This window comes from Ursus arctos, unplaced genomic scaffold (assembly GCF_023065955.2).
Source record: "Ursus arctos isolate Adak ecotype North America unplaced genomic scaffold, UrsArc2.0 scaffold_28, whole genome shotgun sequence".
Taxonomy (NCBI): domain Eukaryota; kingdom Metazoa; phylum Chordata; class Mammalia; order Carnivora; family Ursidae; genus Ursus; species Ursus arctos.
Genome location: NW_026622963.1, coordinates 4,961,489 through 4,980,418, shown reverse-complemented (window position 1 = coordinate 4,980,418; position 18,930 = coordinate 4,961,489). Strand labels below are relative to the sequence as shown.

The 18,930-nt window shown below is 38.6% G+C and overlaps 1 protein-coding gene across 1 annotated transcript in view; it reads right to left on the bottom strand.

Annotated features, from left to right (window-relative positions):
• The window catches only part of SPESP1 (sperm equatorial segment protein 1), a 28,311-nt gene extending 12,964 nt beyond the window's left edge, over nucleotides 1-15,347 (bottom strand). The window contains exon 1 of the mRNA XM_026478397.4: nucleotides 15,141-15,347. Coding sequence (XP_026334182.1) covers nucleotides 15,141-15,210 — 70 coding nt within the window. The 5' untranslated portion in view covers nucleotides 15,211-15,347. The remainder of the gene's footprint in view (nucleotides 1-15,140) is intronic.
• Between the last annotated feature and the right edge of the window lie 3,583 nt (nucleotides 15,348-18,930).

The following is an 18,930-nucleotide window of genomic DNA, read 5'->3' as shown; positions in this document are numbered from 1 at the left end:
GTAGCACATGTCAGTATTTCATTCTTTTTTATGACCAAATAATATTCCATTGTATGGATATACCACATTTTGTTTATGAATTCATCAGTTGCTACACATTTGGCTTGTTTCTATTTTTTAGTGATAATGGGTAATACTGTTATGTTCATGTACAAGTTTTTGTGTGGACGTATGCTTTCATTTCTCTTGAACACGTCTAGGAGTGGAATTACTAGGTCATATGGTAATATTATGTTTAACCTTTGAGGAAATGCCAAAGCAGTTGCATTCCCATCAATATATGAGGGTTCCAATTTCTCCATATCATCCCAATACTTATTATCCGCCCTTTTGATTATAGCCATCCTTGTGGGTGTTAAGTCATGACACATTGTAGTTTTGACTTGTATTTCTCATAATAGCTAATGATACTGAACATCTTTTCACATGTCTGTTGGCCATCTGTGTATCTTCTTTGGAGAAATCTGTATTCTGATACTTTTCCCATTTTTAAATTGGTTTGTCTTTTTGAGTTGTAAGTATTCTTTATATATTTTGGAGACCAGTCCTTTGTCATATATATGATTGAAAATATTTTCTTCTACTCGTTAGTTATATTTTCATTTTCTTAAGGTTATCATTTGCAGCACAAAAGTTTTTAATTTTAATGTGGTTCAATTTATCTATTTTATTGAGGCTGCTATGCTTTTGATGTCATATCTAAGAAACTGTTGCCAGATCCAAGGGCACAAAGACTTACACCTACATTTTCATCTAAGAGTTCGATAGTTTTAGGTTTTACATTTAGATCTATGATCTAGCTTGAATTAACTTTTATATATGGTTTGAGGTAAAGGTCCAAATTCATTCCTTTGCCTGGTGTCCCAGCACCATTTGCTGAAAAGACTATTCTTTTCCCCACTGAATTATCTTGGTATCCTTGTTGAAAATCAATTGACCATTAATGTAAGAGGTCCTTTCTGGACTCTTGACTCAGTTTCATTCATCTATATGTCTATTCTTATGCCAGTACTACACTGTCTTGATTACTGAAGGTATATAGTAAGTTTTGAAATCATAAAGTGTGAGTCCTTGAACTTTGCTCTTTTTCAGGATTGTTATGACAATCTGGGGGCCTTGTAATTCCATACGAATTTTAATCAGCTTGTTAATTTCTGCAAAAAAAGGAAGCTAGGATTGTGATAGAGAGTGTGTTGAATCTGTAGATCAATTTGGGAGTATTGCCATCTGATACGTTTTTTAACAGTCAAGATTATCCATAATATATTTACATAAATAGGATCATAATATATATACTATTACATTTGATCAACATTTAAATTTTTTATTGAAATATGCCTCTTATGCATTTTAAAGTCATTAGGTGTTCTTGGTCTTAAAGCCACAAAACCAAGAATCTAAAAAATTGGATATTTTTCATCTGAAGAGTAAGCAACACAAATAAATTCTTTCTCATTTCATCTCCTATGACTACATGGTACAAATAAAATATTCAGGGCAAGATTATTTTGGACCAGGAAAGTGGAAGGCCTAGTGTGTAAGTTCTTGGCTTCTAACATTGTCTGTGGGGATGTTTTCATCCACTCCATTCTTTTTAAGAACCACAAAGGGCAAAGAAAGAAGTTAAAATAGCCACCAGCAACAATTACCAAACCCATCAACAAGCAAACAAATGTAAATAAAGAGCATAATTCTATATGTTTTAAGCACATTTAAAAGGTCACTTGGCTTTGGCATCAAATTCTCTTTATCCTGTTGTGGTATAGCTATCAGGATCACTTCAGAGAACACCTTAGTGTGAATGGACCATCTTGACACATTTCATTACCTTCTGAAATAATATGGTAGCATATCTGAATCCTGTTGGTGAGTAGCCTCCGGTGGGGCAGGGCTGGTGGGGGGTAGGTTGGCAAAAGAATCATGAGTCTGTCCATAAATATTTTATAGGGAGAAAGTAAGATCTTCTTGTAAGCACTGGTTTGTATTAGTTTTTGTGTAAGGAAACACTTTTGCCTATCTGGGTCTCATAAATAAAATTAAATGTAAACAATATTTTTAAGCATTTGAATAAAATTCACCCCAAGTATTAAGTATTTGAACAGTTGTTCTTACACTTTTGAGTTTCATTATGACTCTTATGTTTTTTTAAAAGGATTTTTAAAAAGATTTTATTATTTGACAGAGAGAGAGAGAGAGCACAAGCAGGGGGAGTGGCAGTCAGAGGGAGAGGGAGAAGCAGGCTCCCTGCTGAGCCAGGGAGCCCCATGAGGGGTTCAATTCCAGGACCTGGGATCATGATCTGAGCTAAAGGCAGATGCTTAACCAACTGGGCCAACCAGGTGCCCCGACTCAGACATTTTTAAACAGTCTTATATTACCATTTTCTTTTTTTATGTTCATATGATCATAACTTAACCAGTTGGAGCCACTGTAAGCTATCTCCTGTCCTTTTGAGGGAACCTCTGAATTTTTAAAGGATCCTTGCTTGTTCTCTGGTAGTTACTACTGCCTGCCTCCCTGCCATCTCCTATCCCACTCTCATCCTTACCCCTCCAATCTGTACTTATTTGCCTAAAGATGAAAATCAGCTATCTGTTCAAGGAATCCTAGTTTCTTTTTGTGGAAAACAATATCAGAGACAAAAATCTGAGGGCCAGAAGTACTTATCAAAACTAGCATTACAGAGTGACATTGTTATTAGGCCATCTTAGTCAACAGAACTAAAAAATATATATGTACAGACATTAATATTTACTGATCTTTTCCAATTGACTTTTAACATTAACTTAAAGTACACCAACCTGAATTTTAAACCCTCATCTCAATTATAATTGCATTCCCTTTTATAATATAATAAGCCATACAACTATTACTTTAGCTGGAAATCTTGATTAAAACTGACATATATACTGGTTCTGTCAATAACAATTTATTAATATTAAAACTTACCATAAAACTACAGACTAATAACAAGGTTGAACATTACAATTGCTTTTGGATAATCTGACTACATTCCATTCCAACTAATAAATGGTCAAATTATCTTGTTTGGGGTTATGTGTAATTTTTAAAACCGTTTTGTTGTTAAATACACCAGAGGCTGATATATTCTCTATTCTAATTGCTTAATTTTCATTTGAGATTGTTAATGTTTTAAGTGACAGTTCTTTCTTGGTAGCAGCATTACAGTACTAGAGTTTAAAAGAAGCCTGTTTTTTTTAGTACACTTTGAGATGGATGAAAAATATAAGCAGTTTGACCTGTCATATTCAAGAATCTTATTTGGTTAACCTACTGATTCATGTAGCTACATGAATAATCTTTCTCTCTATAGAAGTTATTTCAGGAGAAATCCAGTTTTGGAAGTGTAACAAATTTAGGAAATTCCAGTCACTTAAATTTCTATGCAATATTTTATTTTTATTTATTTACTTATTTGTTTTTTATTTTGTTTTTTATTTTTTTTAAAGATTTTATTTATTTATTCAACAGAGATAGAGACAGCCAGTGAGAGAGGGAACACAAGCAGGGGGAGTGGGAGAGGAAGAAGCAGGCTCATAGCAGAGGAGCCTGATGTGGGGCTCAATCCCAGAACGCCAGGATCACGCCCTGAGCCGAAGGCAGACGCCTAACCGCTGTGCCACCCAGGCGCCCCTTGTTTTTTATTTTTTTTAACATTTTATTTACTTATTTGAGAGAGAGAGAAAGTGCGTGAGTGCAAGTGAGTGGTGGGAGGGGCAGAGGAGAGGGAGAGAATCTCAAGCAGACTCTGGGCTCAGCCTGACATGGGACTCGATCTCAAAACCCTAGGATCATGAACTGAGCCAACATCAAGAGTCCATCACTTAACCAACCGAGCCACCCAGGCGCCCCTCTATCAAAGTTTTTAACTAGTTGCATGCATTAAAATATAATACTTGTAAACTAGTCCAGGCTGGTAATATTTTGTCACTTGGTTCAGGCATTGGTTACATAAGGGCATTAACCATAAAAATTCATTAAGCCTCCAATTTGTGAACTTTATTGTATGTATATATTTAAAATGTCATGCTTATCACTTTGTTTTGCATTATAGTTACTGGACATTATGTTATATGTTACTAGACATTAACATAAAGAGAACAAAAAATCATTTTTAAAGAGCTAGTTAATAAAAACTTGATTTTATCAATAGATGTTATTTTCATTTCAGTTAGTAGAATTAAAGACATTCTATAAACTGAGCTATATTTCCCAGTTTCATTATGCCATCAATTTTATTACTTTTGACTAAGACAAAATAATATAAAATTTCTTAAATTTAAGATTATGGATATGATGGTATAGCTCATAAGATTTTTTTCTTCTACCAGATTTAGGAGTGGTTTGGTTCCCCTGTCTCAGCTGAGAAGCTATGGTTTCTGTGGCCAGAGATATTACAAATTTTTAAAAATTAAAAAATGTGATTTTTAGCTCTAGTCAGTCATTTTAAACAACAAATAATGATTTTAACACATGTACATTACATGGCTTATTTTTTTTTTAAAGATTTTATTTATTTATTTGACAGAGATAGAGACAAAGAGCGAGAGAGGGAACACAAGCAGGGGGAGTGGGAGAGGAAGAAGCAGGCTCATAGCGGAGGAGCCTGATGTGGGGCTCGATCCCATAACGCCGGGATCACGCCCTGAGCCGAAGGCAGACACTTAACCGCTATGCCACCCAGGCGCCCCATGGCTTATTTTTTTTAACAAACCACCCCAAGAAAACCTAGTGCTCTATTTTCTATGCAAATATACTGCATACTAATTGAGTTTTATTTTGCTTTATTTTTAAAGGTTTATTTATTTACTTGAGAGAAAGAGAGAGAGAGTACACAGAGGGAGAGGGAAAGGGAAAAGCAGACTCCCTGCTGAGCAGGGAGCCCCTGTGGGGCTCGATCCCAGGACCTCGGTCTGGATCATGACCTGAGCTGAAGGCAGATGCTTAACCAACTGAGCCACCCAGGTGCCCCATTAATTGAGTTTTAAAAACGATGTTTGGAAGTCTCAAGTTCTTAAAAATGTACTATCAAGCATCAATTAAAATATCTAATTGCCTACATAAAACTTCAATTGGTAACAGGTGTAAAAAGCCAAATAATTTCTTCTACAATGTCTATGTAAAAGAGTGGATATATATAGATGTGTTTTTTGTAAAAATCCAAAAGGCTACACCTTTATTTGTTTCTGGAGAGATTTCCTAATTGGTAAGCTAAAATGGTATTATGCATTAACTGTTTTAACTAAATTTTTTTTCCAGAAAAACCTTACACTCAAAAATGAAAAAAACAAAGAAAAAAGATTCTATGCTCCTAAGAAGTAACAGCATGCCAAAAATTACAACAAAATATAATGATAGTAATAACATGCTAATATTAAAAATCTTATACAGTAACATACCTAGTTTCTTTGAGACTAAAGTTTTAAGAAAAGAAAAACATGTCACCTTAAATCTTGGGCAAAGAATCAATAGTTTCTAAGCTGAATTAAAAAGGAAAACTAAACCGCTCCCATCCTTTCTTTGGTTAAAAAAAAAAAGGAGGGGGGACATAATTTTAAAAAAATATACATGTAATTCATATTTGAGAACTTCTATATGAAATATCTTTACTTTAAAGAATAATAAAATACAGGGGCGCCTGGGTGGCACAGCGGTTAAGCATCTGCCTTCGGCTCAGGGCGTGATCCCAGCGTTATGGGATCGAGCCCCACATCAGGCTCCTCCGCTAGGAGCCTGCTTCTTCCTCTCCCACTCCCCCTGCTTGTGTTCCCTCTCTCGCTGGCTGTCTCTATCTCTGTCAAATAAATAAATAAAATCTTTAAAAAAAAAAAAGAATAATAAAATACAGGTCTATGTAAAACTAGGTAATTTTAATATTTCTTTGGGGAGTTTATTACTTAATGCTACAATTTAAAATTCCAGAATATTGGTAAAATTTAGGTCTTATAAAAAACTTTACTTTTTAAAAAAGCATTTTTTTATGTGTTTCATTTGTGTGGTGATCATGTTGTTATCACAGAATACAAAACTAGAAAGTAAACAGGGGCTATCCAAATCTAGGCAGAATTTGGATTTTTGCATTAAGCTAATATATCTAAACTTTTGAGACATGTATTGAAAAACATAATAATTATAATGTGAATATGCAGTTTCCCTTGCAATGTGCTATAAACCAAATATCTGGTGTCTTAAAAATTAGTTATTATGAAACCTATACAATAAGATCATAATGACCAATAGAATTTTTCCATTAAAATGTCTTATGTAGAGTTTTTGAGTGCTATAATTCTCTGATAATATTTAATATGAATTGTATTTTATTTTGACATTAACTTGGTTATATCTACTGCCATTTTTAATTATGGACCTATAAGCTAACATTTAAACTAAAAACATGTATTTAGCTAAAGACTTAAAAACATTAAGGTTTGTCATCAAACTGCTTGTAAATTAAAAGGAATGTTGCTAGTAAAGTAATGTATACTGGTTAATTGCCTATAAAATTGAAAATTTAGAGAACTTTAAACAAACTCTCAAAATGTTGAATTTATTTACATTCTCTGTAAGTTATTTAGGTGGAGTATTACGAATCGCTAGTCCGATAAAGAATTCTATCTAAATAATTTGGATGTCTGATGGTCAATTAAGACTTCTTTCTCCTTTCTAATATCTACTACTTTATATACAAACTGGAAAATAATACAAACAAAATCATTGCAAGCCTAATTCCAACATATTTTGACCAAAATTAAAAATAAAAACAGGTCATGTACTTTTCCCCTATTCTTCCTACTAAGCACAGTTAAAAACCCTGGACACCATATATAAAATGTGCATTCTGAAAGCCAGAGAGAAGACAGATCAACTAGGAACTTCAAGATCCGAGGACATGACTTAGCAATGAGTTCCCTGGGTTTTCTTTTTGCCACACATACCCCAGACTAGGGACTGGAGAAGTCAGCAACCCAGAAACACCAATGGACATAGACAAAAAAGTCTCCAAGAAAATACTGCTCCCTATAGCCAAAGACAAGTAAAAGGGTAGCCTAGCAAGACAGAAAACTTTAGGCAATAATCACTCTATTCCAGCCAAACACCACAGAAAACTGTAGCCCTACAGCCACTAGCAAACACTGAGTGGAGAGCCCAGACTTTTACCCTCATCAGGCTTCAGCAATGTGCTCCAACCCCTCTGCCCTTATCCCATAGAAATGTTGCTACCAAGCATGAATTAATACCTTCCCTTCCAGTAGAGAAGGCTGTGTGAGGAGCTGGGACCTGTGGTAACAAGGCAACGGTTGTCTTCCACCACTCAAGAGGCTCAGAGACCTATTTAAATCTGTAACAGAAGATTTAAATAAGATCCAGAGTCTTACAACATAATACCCCAAATGTTCAGGTTCTAATCAAAAGCCACTGGTCACAAGAACCAAGAAAATCTCCATTTGAATGAGAAAAAGCAGACAACAGATACCAACACAAAGATGACACAGATGATAGTATCATCTGACAGGGTTTAAATGCAGCATCACAAAAATGCTTCAACAAGCAATTACGAACATGCTTGACACAACTGAAAAATAGAAAGTCTTGGGGCGCCTGGGTGGCTCAGTAGGCTGAGCATCTGACTCTTGATTTCAGTTCAGGGTCATGATCTCAGGGTCATGGGATCAAGCCCTGCATCGGGCTCTATGCCCAGTGGGGAGGCTGCTTCTCTCCCTCTTTCTCTCCGTCCCTCCCCCTGCTTGCACTCTCTCTCTCTAAAATAAATATTTTAAAAGGAAAAGAAAAATAGAAACTCTCAGCAAAGAATTAGAAAATCTCAGCAAAGAAATAGAATATATACAGACGAACCAAACTGAAATTTTAGAACTGAAAAACACAAAGACTGAAATGAAAAAAACTTAATGGATAGTCTTAACAGCAGAATGGAGGAGAAAGTGGAAAGAATCCGTGAACTCGAAGACAGAACAGCAGCAAATACTCAATGTGAAAAACAGAAAATAGACTGAAAAAGAAATGAACAGAGCCTCAGAGATGTGTGAGACCATAACAAAAAGATCTAACATTCATGTCATCCACGTCTTGGAAGGGAAGAAGAAGGTAAGTCTGGAAAAGTACTCAAAGACATAATAATGGCTCAAAAAAAAAATCCCAAGTTTGGCAAAAGACATGAACTTACAGATGCAAAAAGCTAAGTGAACCTCAAACAGAATAAACCAAAAGAAATCCATGCCAAGACATATGGTCAAACTTCTGAAAACTAAAGACAAATAAAAAAATCTTGAATGAAAACAGAAATAACACCTTATCTACAGTGGAAAAAATTTTGAGTGACAATTTGAATTCTCAGGAGAAACCATGGAGGTCAGAAGAAAATGGCATAATATTTGTCAAGTGCTTAAAGAAAAAGAAAAAAAACTGTCAAACTAGAATTCTCTATCAAGGGAAAATATCCCTCAGGAATGAAAGAACAATCAACAGCTCTCAGATGAAGGGAAATTAAGAGAAATTGTTGTCAAAAGACCTACCCTAGGGGAGCCTGGGTGGCTCAGTTGTTAAGCGTCTGCCTTTGGCTCAGCGCCTGATCCCAGGGTCCTGGGATCAAGCCCCGTGTTGGGCTCCCTGCTCTGCTGGGAAGCCTGCTTCTTCCTCTCCCACTCCCCCTGCTTGTGTTCCCTCTCTCACTGGCTGTCTCTCTCTCTGTCAAATAAATAAATAAAATCTTTAAAAAAAAAAAAAGGACCTACCCTATAAGAATGGCTAAATGGAGTTCATTAAACAGAAAGAAACTGATACTAGAAGGAATCCCAGAACACTGGGAAGGAAGAATGAATAAAAAGAAGAGCAAAAGTATGGGTAAATGCAATAAACTTTCCTTCTCTTGAGTTTTTCAAATTATGTTTGAGTTAAAGCAAAATTTATAATACTCTGATGTGGTTCTCAATGTGTGTAAAGGAAATATTTAAGGCAATTATATTGTGAATGGGAGAGGGTAAAGGACATAAAGAGAGGTAAGGTTTCTACATTTCATTCAAACTGGTAAAATATTGATAACAATGGATTGTGATAAGTTACGTGTACATAATGTAATATGTAGGTTATTCAAAGACATACACTCAAAAACAGCATAAATCAGAGGAAATTCTAAAAAACCCTGCATCTCTCAATATAAGATGGGTGCTATCTGATCATGTGCTTAATATACAACTTATGTCTTAAAAAACAAAGGCTTTAAAGCCCAATATTGTTAATTTTTAAATGTATGGTAGGTTAAAGGTAGTTGTAAAATGGTCCATGTAGTTGCAGGAAACTTGGTAGCTCAGTAAAGAGGAAAAGATAAACTTCTTAACGTTCACATGAAGACAAAGAAGTTCAATGAAATACCTCTGGTCTTTCTGCTTTAAGAAATGCATTTTTACTTTGCCCTTGGCCTTTAACCTTGCTATGGCATCTGGTGATTACACTCAAAATTTAACCAAGAATCATGGATGCTCCTTTTTTTTTTTTAAAGATTTTATTTATTTATTTGACAGAGAGAGGGATCACAAGCAGGCAGACCATCAGGCAGAGGGAGAGGGAGAAGCAGGCCCCCTGCTGAGCAAGGAGCCCGATGTGGGACTTGATCCCAGACCCTGGATCATGACCTGAGCTGAAGGCAGACGCTTAACCGACTGAGCCACCCAGGCGCCCCTGGATGCTCCTTTTTTTAAAGATTCGAATATAACTAGGATTTTTATTACCACAAGAATGAAAAACTGAATGGCTTTATTGATAAAGAACTCATGTATATAAAGCTTAACATATACCCAAGCATGGAATCACGTATAGGTGGACCAGACTCTGGTTGAATGTCCTTAATTTGGAGAACAAAATCCTTGTATTTTCCACCCATGTCATTAAGGAGGAACATAAATAGACTTCCCTTATTCTACAGAAGTGATACAAAATAAGAATACCTGAAATCTGTCATCATGTAAGAACTGCCTGCTAACACACCAACATTTTCAAATTAAAATGAACTTAAATAACTAAGATGAGGTACTTGCAACTCAAATCAAAGTTCTAGTAACTGTGCTTCATTAGTGGGGTACACTCAAAGAATGGTCACAAAGGGAAACATTATATTTGTTATTCATCCAGCAGTTTTCCTATAATTTGTTTTTTTTTAAGATTTTATTTATTTGAGAGAGAGAGAATAGAGCCAGTGAGAGAGACAGAGAGAGAGAGAGAGAGAGACAGCACAATGGGGGTAGGGGCAGAGGGAGAAGCAGACTCCCAACTTAGTAGGGAGCCCAATGTGGGACTTGATCTCAGGACCCCTGGATCATGATCTGAGTGGAAGGCAGATGCTTAACCAACTGAGCCACCCAGGTGCCCCTCCTATAATCTGTTAATTTAAATTTTTGCTGACAGACAAAACAAACAAGTAATTTTGTTCATATTAATTAAGTGTTCCAGGTAAAGAAATATAACTTTAGGGTTGGGGTGGAAGAAATACAGAGTCTGGTAAAAGGGTACACACTTTCAGTTATGAGTAAGGTCTGAGGATCTAATGTATAACATGGTGACTATGGTTGATGATACACACAAAAAGGTAAGTATGTGAGGTGACGTACTAATTAACTCAATGGTAGGAATCCTTTCATAATGTAGACATACATCAAATGATCACCTTCTATACTTTATTTTTTAAAGATTTTATTTATTTATTTGACAGAACGAGAAAGAACAGCAGAGGGAGCAGCAGAGGGAGAGGGAGAAGCAGGTTTCCCACCGAGCAAGGAATCCAACTGGGGGCTTGATCCCAGGGCCCTGGGATCATGACCTGAGCTGAAGGCAGACACTTAACTGACTGAGCCACCCAGGCGCCCCTAAATTATCACACTGTATACTTTAAATATATTACAGTTCTGTCGATTATACCTCAATAAAGCTAGGGGGAAAAAGAAATGTAAGTTTATGGCTTTGTACTTCTTGGTGTTTATGTTCTTGGTTAGTGTATTCCCATAGTAATACAGGATTGCCCAATATGATTGTCTCGGCCTATGGAGACATTAGAAAGTCTGACACGCCATAGGCTTGAGAAGAGCTTACATACTGGTGGCTTGTAGAGCTCCCTCCTAGAAGCAAGCTGCCATGGTGAAAAGCTATTTGGGCAAGACTACTAAAAGATGGTAAGTCATGTAGAGAAAGACCTTGGAAGATAAGAGGCCATGTTGGATGTTCTCATCCCACTTGAGCTTCCAGCTGAATACAGCTGAACGAGTGACCTCAAATCCACCATATGAGGCAGAACTGCCCTGCTGAGCCCAGTCAACACATAGACCATGAGAAATAATAAATCTGGGGGGTGGTCTGTATGCTGCAACACATAACCAAAACAGCTTCATTAAATTATATTTTTATTTATTTAAGATTTTATTTTTAAGTAATCTGTACACCCAACATGGGACTCAAACTCACAACCCCAAGATCAAGAGTCACATGTTCCACCAACTGAGCCAGCCATGCATCCCAAATTATATTTTTAAAAAGGGATACAAATTCAGTTCCAGTAAAGAGTTAAAAACCAGGTTATCACAGGAGTAATGTTAAAATTTATTTGGAACCAAAACAAACTCGTGACTTTGAACTAGATCTCTTCTAGTTCTGTTTAATAAAATGACCTAAATAACAATGTTACCCCAGCACATAAGTCTGATATGTAATCCCAGATACTTTGATCTCTAATACTGTCTCCTCAGAAGAATGGCCAAACCCCTTCAGAGTAGGGAAGATACAAAGTGGTCTTGGGACAACCAGCTAATATCAGAAAACAAGAAGTCTTTAAAAACACATGAGAGCCTATCAAAAGAACACAAAACACAGCTCAAAAGAACAGAAAGATGACTTTTTTTTCTGATAAAACAATAAAGCACAGGCTAACCCATCTACTGCTATGCCCACAAAGGCAACTCTCCGGACATTCACATATTAGGTAACATGCCCCTCATTATCTAAAACACTTGATGAAGTGTGTCATGGCCTCCCATCTACAGGTCTGAGAGACCCTCCCACTGCTACAGCCTTGGGCCTTGAAAACAGTGTAAAGTGAACTTGCAGCACTGGAAGTGAATTTTCTCTTTTGAGTAAGATGTGATTTACTTGAGATAAAAGGAATCTGCTTTTCTTTTCAATGTATTTGCCAATACATTTCAACAATTATTGCTGTTTGCTGATTTACCACTTCCCTTGCCTTCTGTCGTCTATTAGGACAAAGGTCTTCCTAAGAACAAAGATAATGCCAAAAATGCACATACTGAGAATTTTTTAAACACCAACCTAGAGAAGCAAGAGGTTTTTTTAATCTGAGGTTAAAACAATCCTGTATCATTAACTCTACTTTAGCTGACCGATCCAAAGAGATAACCAGGAAAAAACAATTTATCTATGAGGTATAAAAAAGAGCCCGAAAGCTAATATTTCACATTCTTGTGTTTGTAGCTTCAGGCTCATGAATATTTGGTGACTTAAAATTATAAAAGGCAAATTGCACAATTTATTTTAATAGTACTTAAATATATAACTATTATGTAAATGATACTTTAGAAGTTATAATTTTTTTAAAGCAACAAGAATTCTCATTATGAAGTAAAGCAAGTCATATACCACAAATACATTAAAGAGGTATGATTTTTAAATTTGGAAAACATTTAAAACTAAAAGTATGGAAAAATCAGATATAAGAAAATTAATTGAATGTATATAAATTTAAGTATATAGTAAAAAGGTGTTTATCCAGCACCATCAGGATATGTATGCATGCATAGGAATGCAGACTGCTATACACCCAAGCCTTATTCATGTCAAACTGAACTTAGATTAAACCGGTACTAGCTAAACTTGGGTTGGGCATATTAGAAAGGTACGGACAGTCAGAGGAAGTACTGAGGTTTTCAATTAATGTAACTACGTAATACAATACCCATGATGTCTGTATAAGATGACCTCAAAAGCGTCTCAGTATTCTAGAAAAAAAAAGTCAAAGCTGCACTTTTCATTATAAAAACCTATGTGCATTTTCTTTGGCATGACACAATTTTTTAAATGATTCTCTCACCAACAAATGTTGGAATAGTGGCCATGTAAAATAAAGAATACAAATCTGATTTAAATCAAACACAAGGATAAGCCTGGTTTCTTTTGGTGTACTTACTCCAAAAAGTAAATAAACAAAATTAAAATAAGCCATGTTAGCCATGTTAACATTGCCCTACATATCCTTTAATCCACTTCTGTAGAAAAGAAATAAATTACATTTTCAAGATATCTTCTATGATCTGTATATATTTCCCTTATGTCTTGTGTCATCTATACATTGAACACAAAACGGCTCTTTTTCCTGAAAAGTATCTTTTCATTTCCTACAAGCCTTAAGAAAGCTCAGGGAAGGGGGCACCTGGGTGGCTCAGCCAGTTAAGAATAGGCCTTCGGCTCAGGTCATGATCTCGGTATCCTGGGATCCCGCCCCGGCATTAGGCTCAGTGGGGAGTCTGCTTCTCTCTCTCTCTCTCCCTTTATATGTGCCCTCTCCCTCCCTCCCTAGTTCTCACTCTCTCTCAAATAATAAATAAAAAAAGAAAGAAAGCTTAGGGAAGAGGGCACAAAGAAAAAGAATAGGCCATGAAATGAGGCAGTCAGGCAGGAGCTTGCACTGAATTAGTGAGGATCCAGCAATCCCAGCGTGTACTCTCTGACTATATTAATCTCACTTAAACTAAAGTCTCCATACATGTCAGTCAGTTGTGACTTACTATCTATAGCTACCAAAATGCAATAACTGATGTTAGTAGTAATGACCATCAGACATCAAGAAAAGATATCATCTTCAGGGTGTTTGTTTCTTTACCGCAAAGAAGAAACATTTTACAAAGATTTCTGTTTAAAACAGCTAACAATCATAAGCGCTAGTTATTTAAAGGACTAACTTTGTTATCTAGGACACTTTATCCAGAATTTTTCTATGATTTAGGTTGTGTTGTATTTTCATTTTTTAAACCTAATTTTAAACTAAGACCTTTTAACAATTCTGAAATACAGCTTTTCATCACTGGCATGCTCCTTGGTACTTTTTTCACACCTACCTGTTAACCTTTATTTGGTTAAACCAACCCCAACATTACTAGTGTTACGATGAACTAGTCAGACTAGATGGACAAGCCTCACCGTCAGTCTTGCGCGGAATATCAGATATCGGATACGCCACTTAAATACCTCAACATGACCACATAGTAACAGTCTTAGCAGGCTTGATTTTCAGCTATTGGGGAGGGACAGGAGTAACTCCTAAGTTTCAGCTCTGCTTAAAAAAGGTTGTGACTCCTGCGCACGGGAGGACGCACTGTGGGAGTCCCTAGGCGGTCAGTGAGTGTCCCAGACAGGCACCACAATCCACACGCTCAACATGTTTTACCAAAGGGGTCAAACTTTTTCTGTAAAGAGCCCGAGAGTAAATATTTTAGGCTTCGCAGGCCATTCTATCTCTGCGGCAACTACTTCGCCCTGCCGTTATAATGCGGTAAAGCAGCCATGGACAATTCATAAAGGAACGAACATGGCTGTGTACCAATAAAACTTTATTTATCAACAATGCAATTGGAATTTCATAGTTTTCCACATGTCAGGAGAGATTACATTTTATATTCACCTTTAAAAATGTAAAAAGCATTCTTGGCCAGCCAGCCACACAAAAACAGGCCGCCTTGGCCCGCGGGGCCGCAGTTTGTAGACCCCCCCCCCTTTATCCCACGTGCACAGACTGGCAAAAGGGGACGAGGTTAACGTCAAGGAATGTGTCCGCCAGAGGGGAGGAGGTCACACCGGCGAGCCCAATGTAGCCTGCGCGGTGCTTCCCGGGTCACGCCTGGACCCGCCACCTGCATCGCGGCCCGCGGCGTGCAGGTCGCGGCGGAGGAAGGCGCGAGTAAGAGAGGGACACACCTCCACAACGGAGGCCCAGGACCCGGGGCAGTGAGGTGCGGGAGGACTGCAGGACCGGGTCTCCGACGGGTCCCGGAACCTGGGACTTCCGCCAGGAGTGTCCCCTGGATCGCTGCCGCCGCAGGTCGGTCACTCACTCGGATCGGCCGGCACGGACGAAGGCCATAGCAACAGCGCAACTAGAAGGACTAAGAACTTCATGGACATCGTCCGCAGCACTCCGCCATGCGACGGGAACGTCCTGGGCCACAAGGCCGGGTACTTCAGCGCCGAAAAGAGAGGGTGTCTACGGCTACCGTCCCCCCTCAGGGCCGTGGGCGCCCTGCAACGGTTGTCCCCTCCGCGCAGGCGCAGCGAGGGGTGGGGGAGGGGAGCGCGAGCGGCCGAGGCCCGCCCCTCCTGGAGCGGCGTGCAGGAGGCGGGGCGACGGCGCTCCGCCGCGCCCCGGTGCGCATGCTCACTCGGGGTTCGAAGCTCGGCGCCGCGCGCCTGGCTCCGAGTGTCTTGACGCCCCGGCGACTTCTGGAGCTGTGAAGGCTGGCATGTGGCGGGGCTCTGCGGCTCCGCGAAGGCTGGGCGTGTGACGGTGTCTGAAACACTGCCCCTGCGTGGAAGTTGTCTGATGGAAGACACAGAAGTGTATCCTGGCAGTTACAGCCGCGTGGAAGTGCTGAAGTGGGGGAAGTACTGGGCACTGTGGAGCACAGAGGAGGCCCCCCCCAACCCAAAAGGGCGAGGACGAGGCTCCCCAGATGGAAGAAAGCTGGACGCTCCCCGAGAACCGAAAATAGTCGGGTCTAATTACAGCGATGGGGGCAAGTGTTGGAGGTGAGGGAGGAGAGCCAGGTAGTGATTAAAGCCACTTGAAGGGGCTTGGGTTTGTTTTGTTTTTTCAAAAGATCTCCCCCCCCCCCTTAAAGACAAACTATGGAGACAAGTTATGGTGAATAGATCTGTGGTTGTCTGGGGTTAGGGAGGGGGGAGAGCGTGGCTATAAAAGGATAGCATGAGGGAGGGATTTGGAGTGCCAGATAGTTGTGGTGGCCTCAGAACCTATACGTGTGTTAAAATTCACAGAACTGTACACCACCAAGAATAAGTTACTATAGGGTAATGTTTAAAAATCTATATGCACCCGTATCTCTGCCTCAGGAAACAAAGGGCGTGGGTTTTATTCTAAGGCAATGGGGGAGATACTGCAAGGTTTAGAGCTGGGAAAGGTGTAATTAGATTTGCATTTCAGAAAGCTCTCCTTGCTGTGTCAAGAACTGGTTGGAGGGGAGGAAGCAAGACTAAGAGGCAGGGAGCCAAGTTAGAAAACTGTTCCAGCGAGACCTGGACTCTTACTGGCAGAGCACATGGGGCCCATGGACGGATTTGAGAGACATTTAGAGTTAGAATCAACAAGACTGCGAAATTGTCTGAATGTGAGGACTGAGGGAGAAAGAGATCATGCTCACGTTTCTGGCTTGAGCACCTTGCATGTGGTGTGAGATGGGGAATACAGGAGTTGGAGGGGATGGAGGAAGAGATGTTTAGTTTCAACATTGTTGAGATGGGCTTGGATGTGAACAGATGGATGTGGGGCCCTAGAAAAAGCTGAGATGAAGAGGGAGGTGTAGGAGGCATCAGCATCTCAAAGTGGGTATGTGTGGGGTTACCTAAGGAGAGCTTTTAGAGGTGAAAGCCTTTGGGCCTGCATCAGATCCCTGGAAAACATGGCAGGCTAGAAAGAGGAGGATGGACCTGCAAAGGAGACAGAAAGTGGGGAGAGAATAAGCAGGAGAGAATGGAAGTTTTATGGAAGAAGAGTTTAAGGCTGTCACATGCTTTTGAGAAGTCAAAGAGGAGAAGAACTTCCATTCAGCAACAGGATCCTTGACAAAAGCAGTTTCAGTGGAGTGGTTTAGGCAGAAGCCAGACTACATGAATTGGGGAATGACTAAAAACCAAGGAAATGGTGACAGCTAGTACAGACAACTTTTTCAAGTTTGGTGCAGGAGTCTTGGGTGTGCTCTACCAGCACTCTAGCAGCCTTCTAGATTCAAATGCTTATAACTATTTGGAAAGCAATTTGGAATATGTGACAAAAGCCTTAACGTAATATAAATACTATGATGTAAGTTATATCATATAAATTCAGTGGGGAATGTGTCCTAAGATAGCTGTAATGGACCATCATCTATAACATAATTTTAAAAAATAAGAGAATGGTAAAGTTTGTTTCTAAATAAACATTCTAAAATATTGTTAGAATACTGGGCAACTATTAAAATGGTGTTCATAAAGAATATCTAAGTTGGGGAAATCTTTCCATTGTAGTGGATTATATTTGAGGTATTAACTGAGGTCTCACCCTCTCTGGGCTTTCTTGTCCCACTACCTTTCATTCCACCATTGAGGTATCTGTGGTCACCTTAATGCATGTGCTTCAGGGAAGGATGGCTAAAATCTTGAACAGAGAAGTCAAAAGAGGGGCTGAATTTTTTTTTTTCAATTCATGATGCGGTTGAAAGTTAAATCACTTTTATAGGAGCTGCTGCTTAAGTGAGAAGTTTTGTTTTTGTTAATTTGTTTTGTTTGTGTTTGTAATGGACATGCTTGCTTGACTTTGAATATCAAAAGCCAAGGAAACTGGAGGACAGGAGAGTATAAACCATAGACTGGGGGTGGATTCAGGATGATGGATAGTCTGTTTCCCCAACACTGATTACAGTTTACAGACAGAACCCCTTCACAGGTTTTGGTGGTTGCAGAGATTATTTACATCTCCTGAATTGAGTGAGGGGCTGTAAATGAGAGGTTCAAAGATGTCTGTTTGGTAGGCCCAGAGTTGGGGTTGTTTTTTGCTAAGACATACACAAAAATGTATGTTTATATAAATCAGGTAAGACCTAGTAGCTTTCATTTTATGGATCATCTAAATGGACATGTTGAGGGTCACCTGGCTGGCTCAGTCAGAAGAAAGTGTGACTCTTGGTCTCTAAGTCGTAGGTTCAAGCGCCACATTGAGTGTAGAGATTACTTAAATAAACTTAAAAAACAAAACAAAACAAAAATAAATGGACATGGCGAAATAGCCAAGGTATATCCTTACTGTGGAATTGTAGTTACCAAGAGTGACTTTTACCTTTGTGTACTTAATGATCTACGTACTAACATAGAAGAATCTCCAAAAGAGGGTATTGAGTATTTTTTAAAGTGCAGAAAAGCACATATCCATTTATGTAAAATCATAGCACAGTTATATATTTACATGAATACTCCAGAGGTCATTCTGGAAGAAAATACAGCAAGCTGATAGCAGTGCTTGCTTCTAGGAAAATAAGTGAGATTGGGTGGAAAAGAGATTTTGAAGGGAGAATTTTTCTTTTTACTCTAATTTTTTTCTTATCTCTTGAATTTTTGAAACAAGATTTTATTATATATTATGCATTTCTCATGTAATTAAAATAAAAACTTTTTACAAAATCTAGGAGAAACAGTAGGAAAAGTAATATGCATCGTAGGCCTCTTGCTTTCTCCTACTGACTTCACTGAAATATATATATATTTTTAGAGGGGGGAGGGAGGGGGGGAAGGATAGAAGGAGAGGGAGAGGCAGAATCTTAAGTAGACTCTAGGCCCAACATGGAGCCCAGTGTGGGGCTCAGTCTCACTACTCTGAAATTATGACTGAGCCAAAATCCAAAAGTCAGATGCTTAAGTGACTGAGCCTCCCAGGAACCCTTCACTAAAATATTTTTAAAGTGACTAATTCACTACCAAAAAATGTATTTAGCATGTATCTGTGTTTCACCTCTGGACTCTGTAAACTGTTCTGATACTTAATGACACAGTATCATTTAATATTACATTATTTTTTTCTCAGGGATATATTGTATCTTCCCTTTATAGAGGTTCTTATGCTTCACCATTTCACATAGC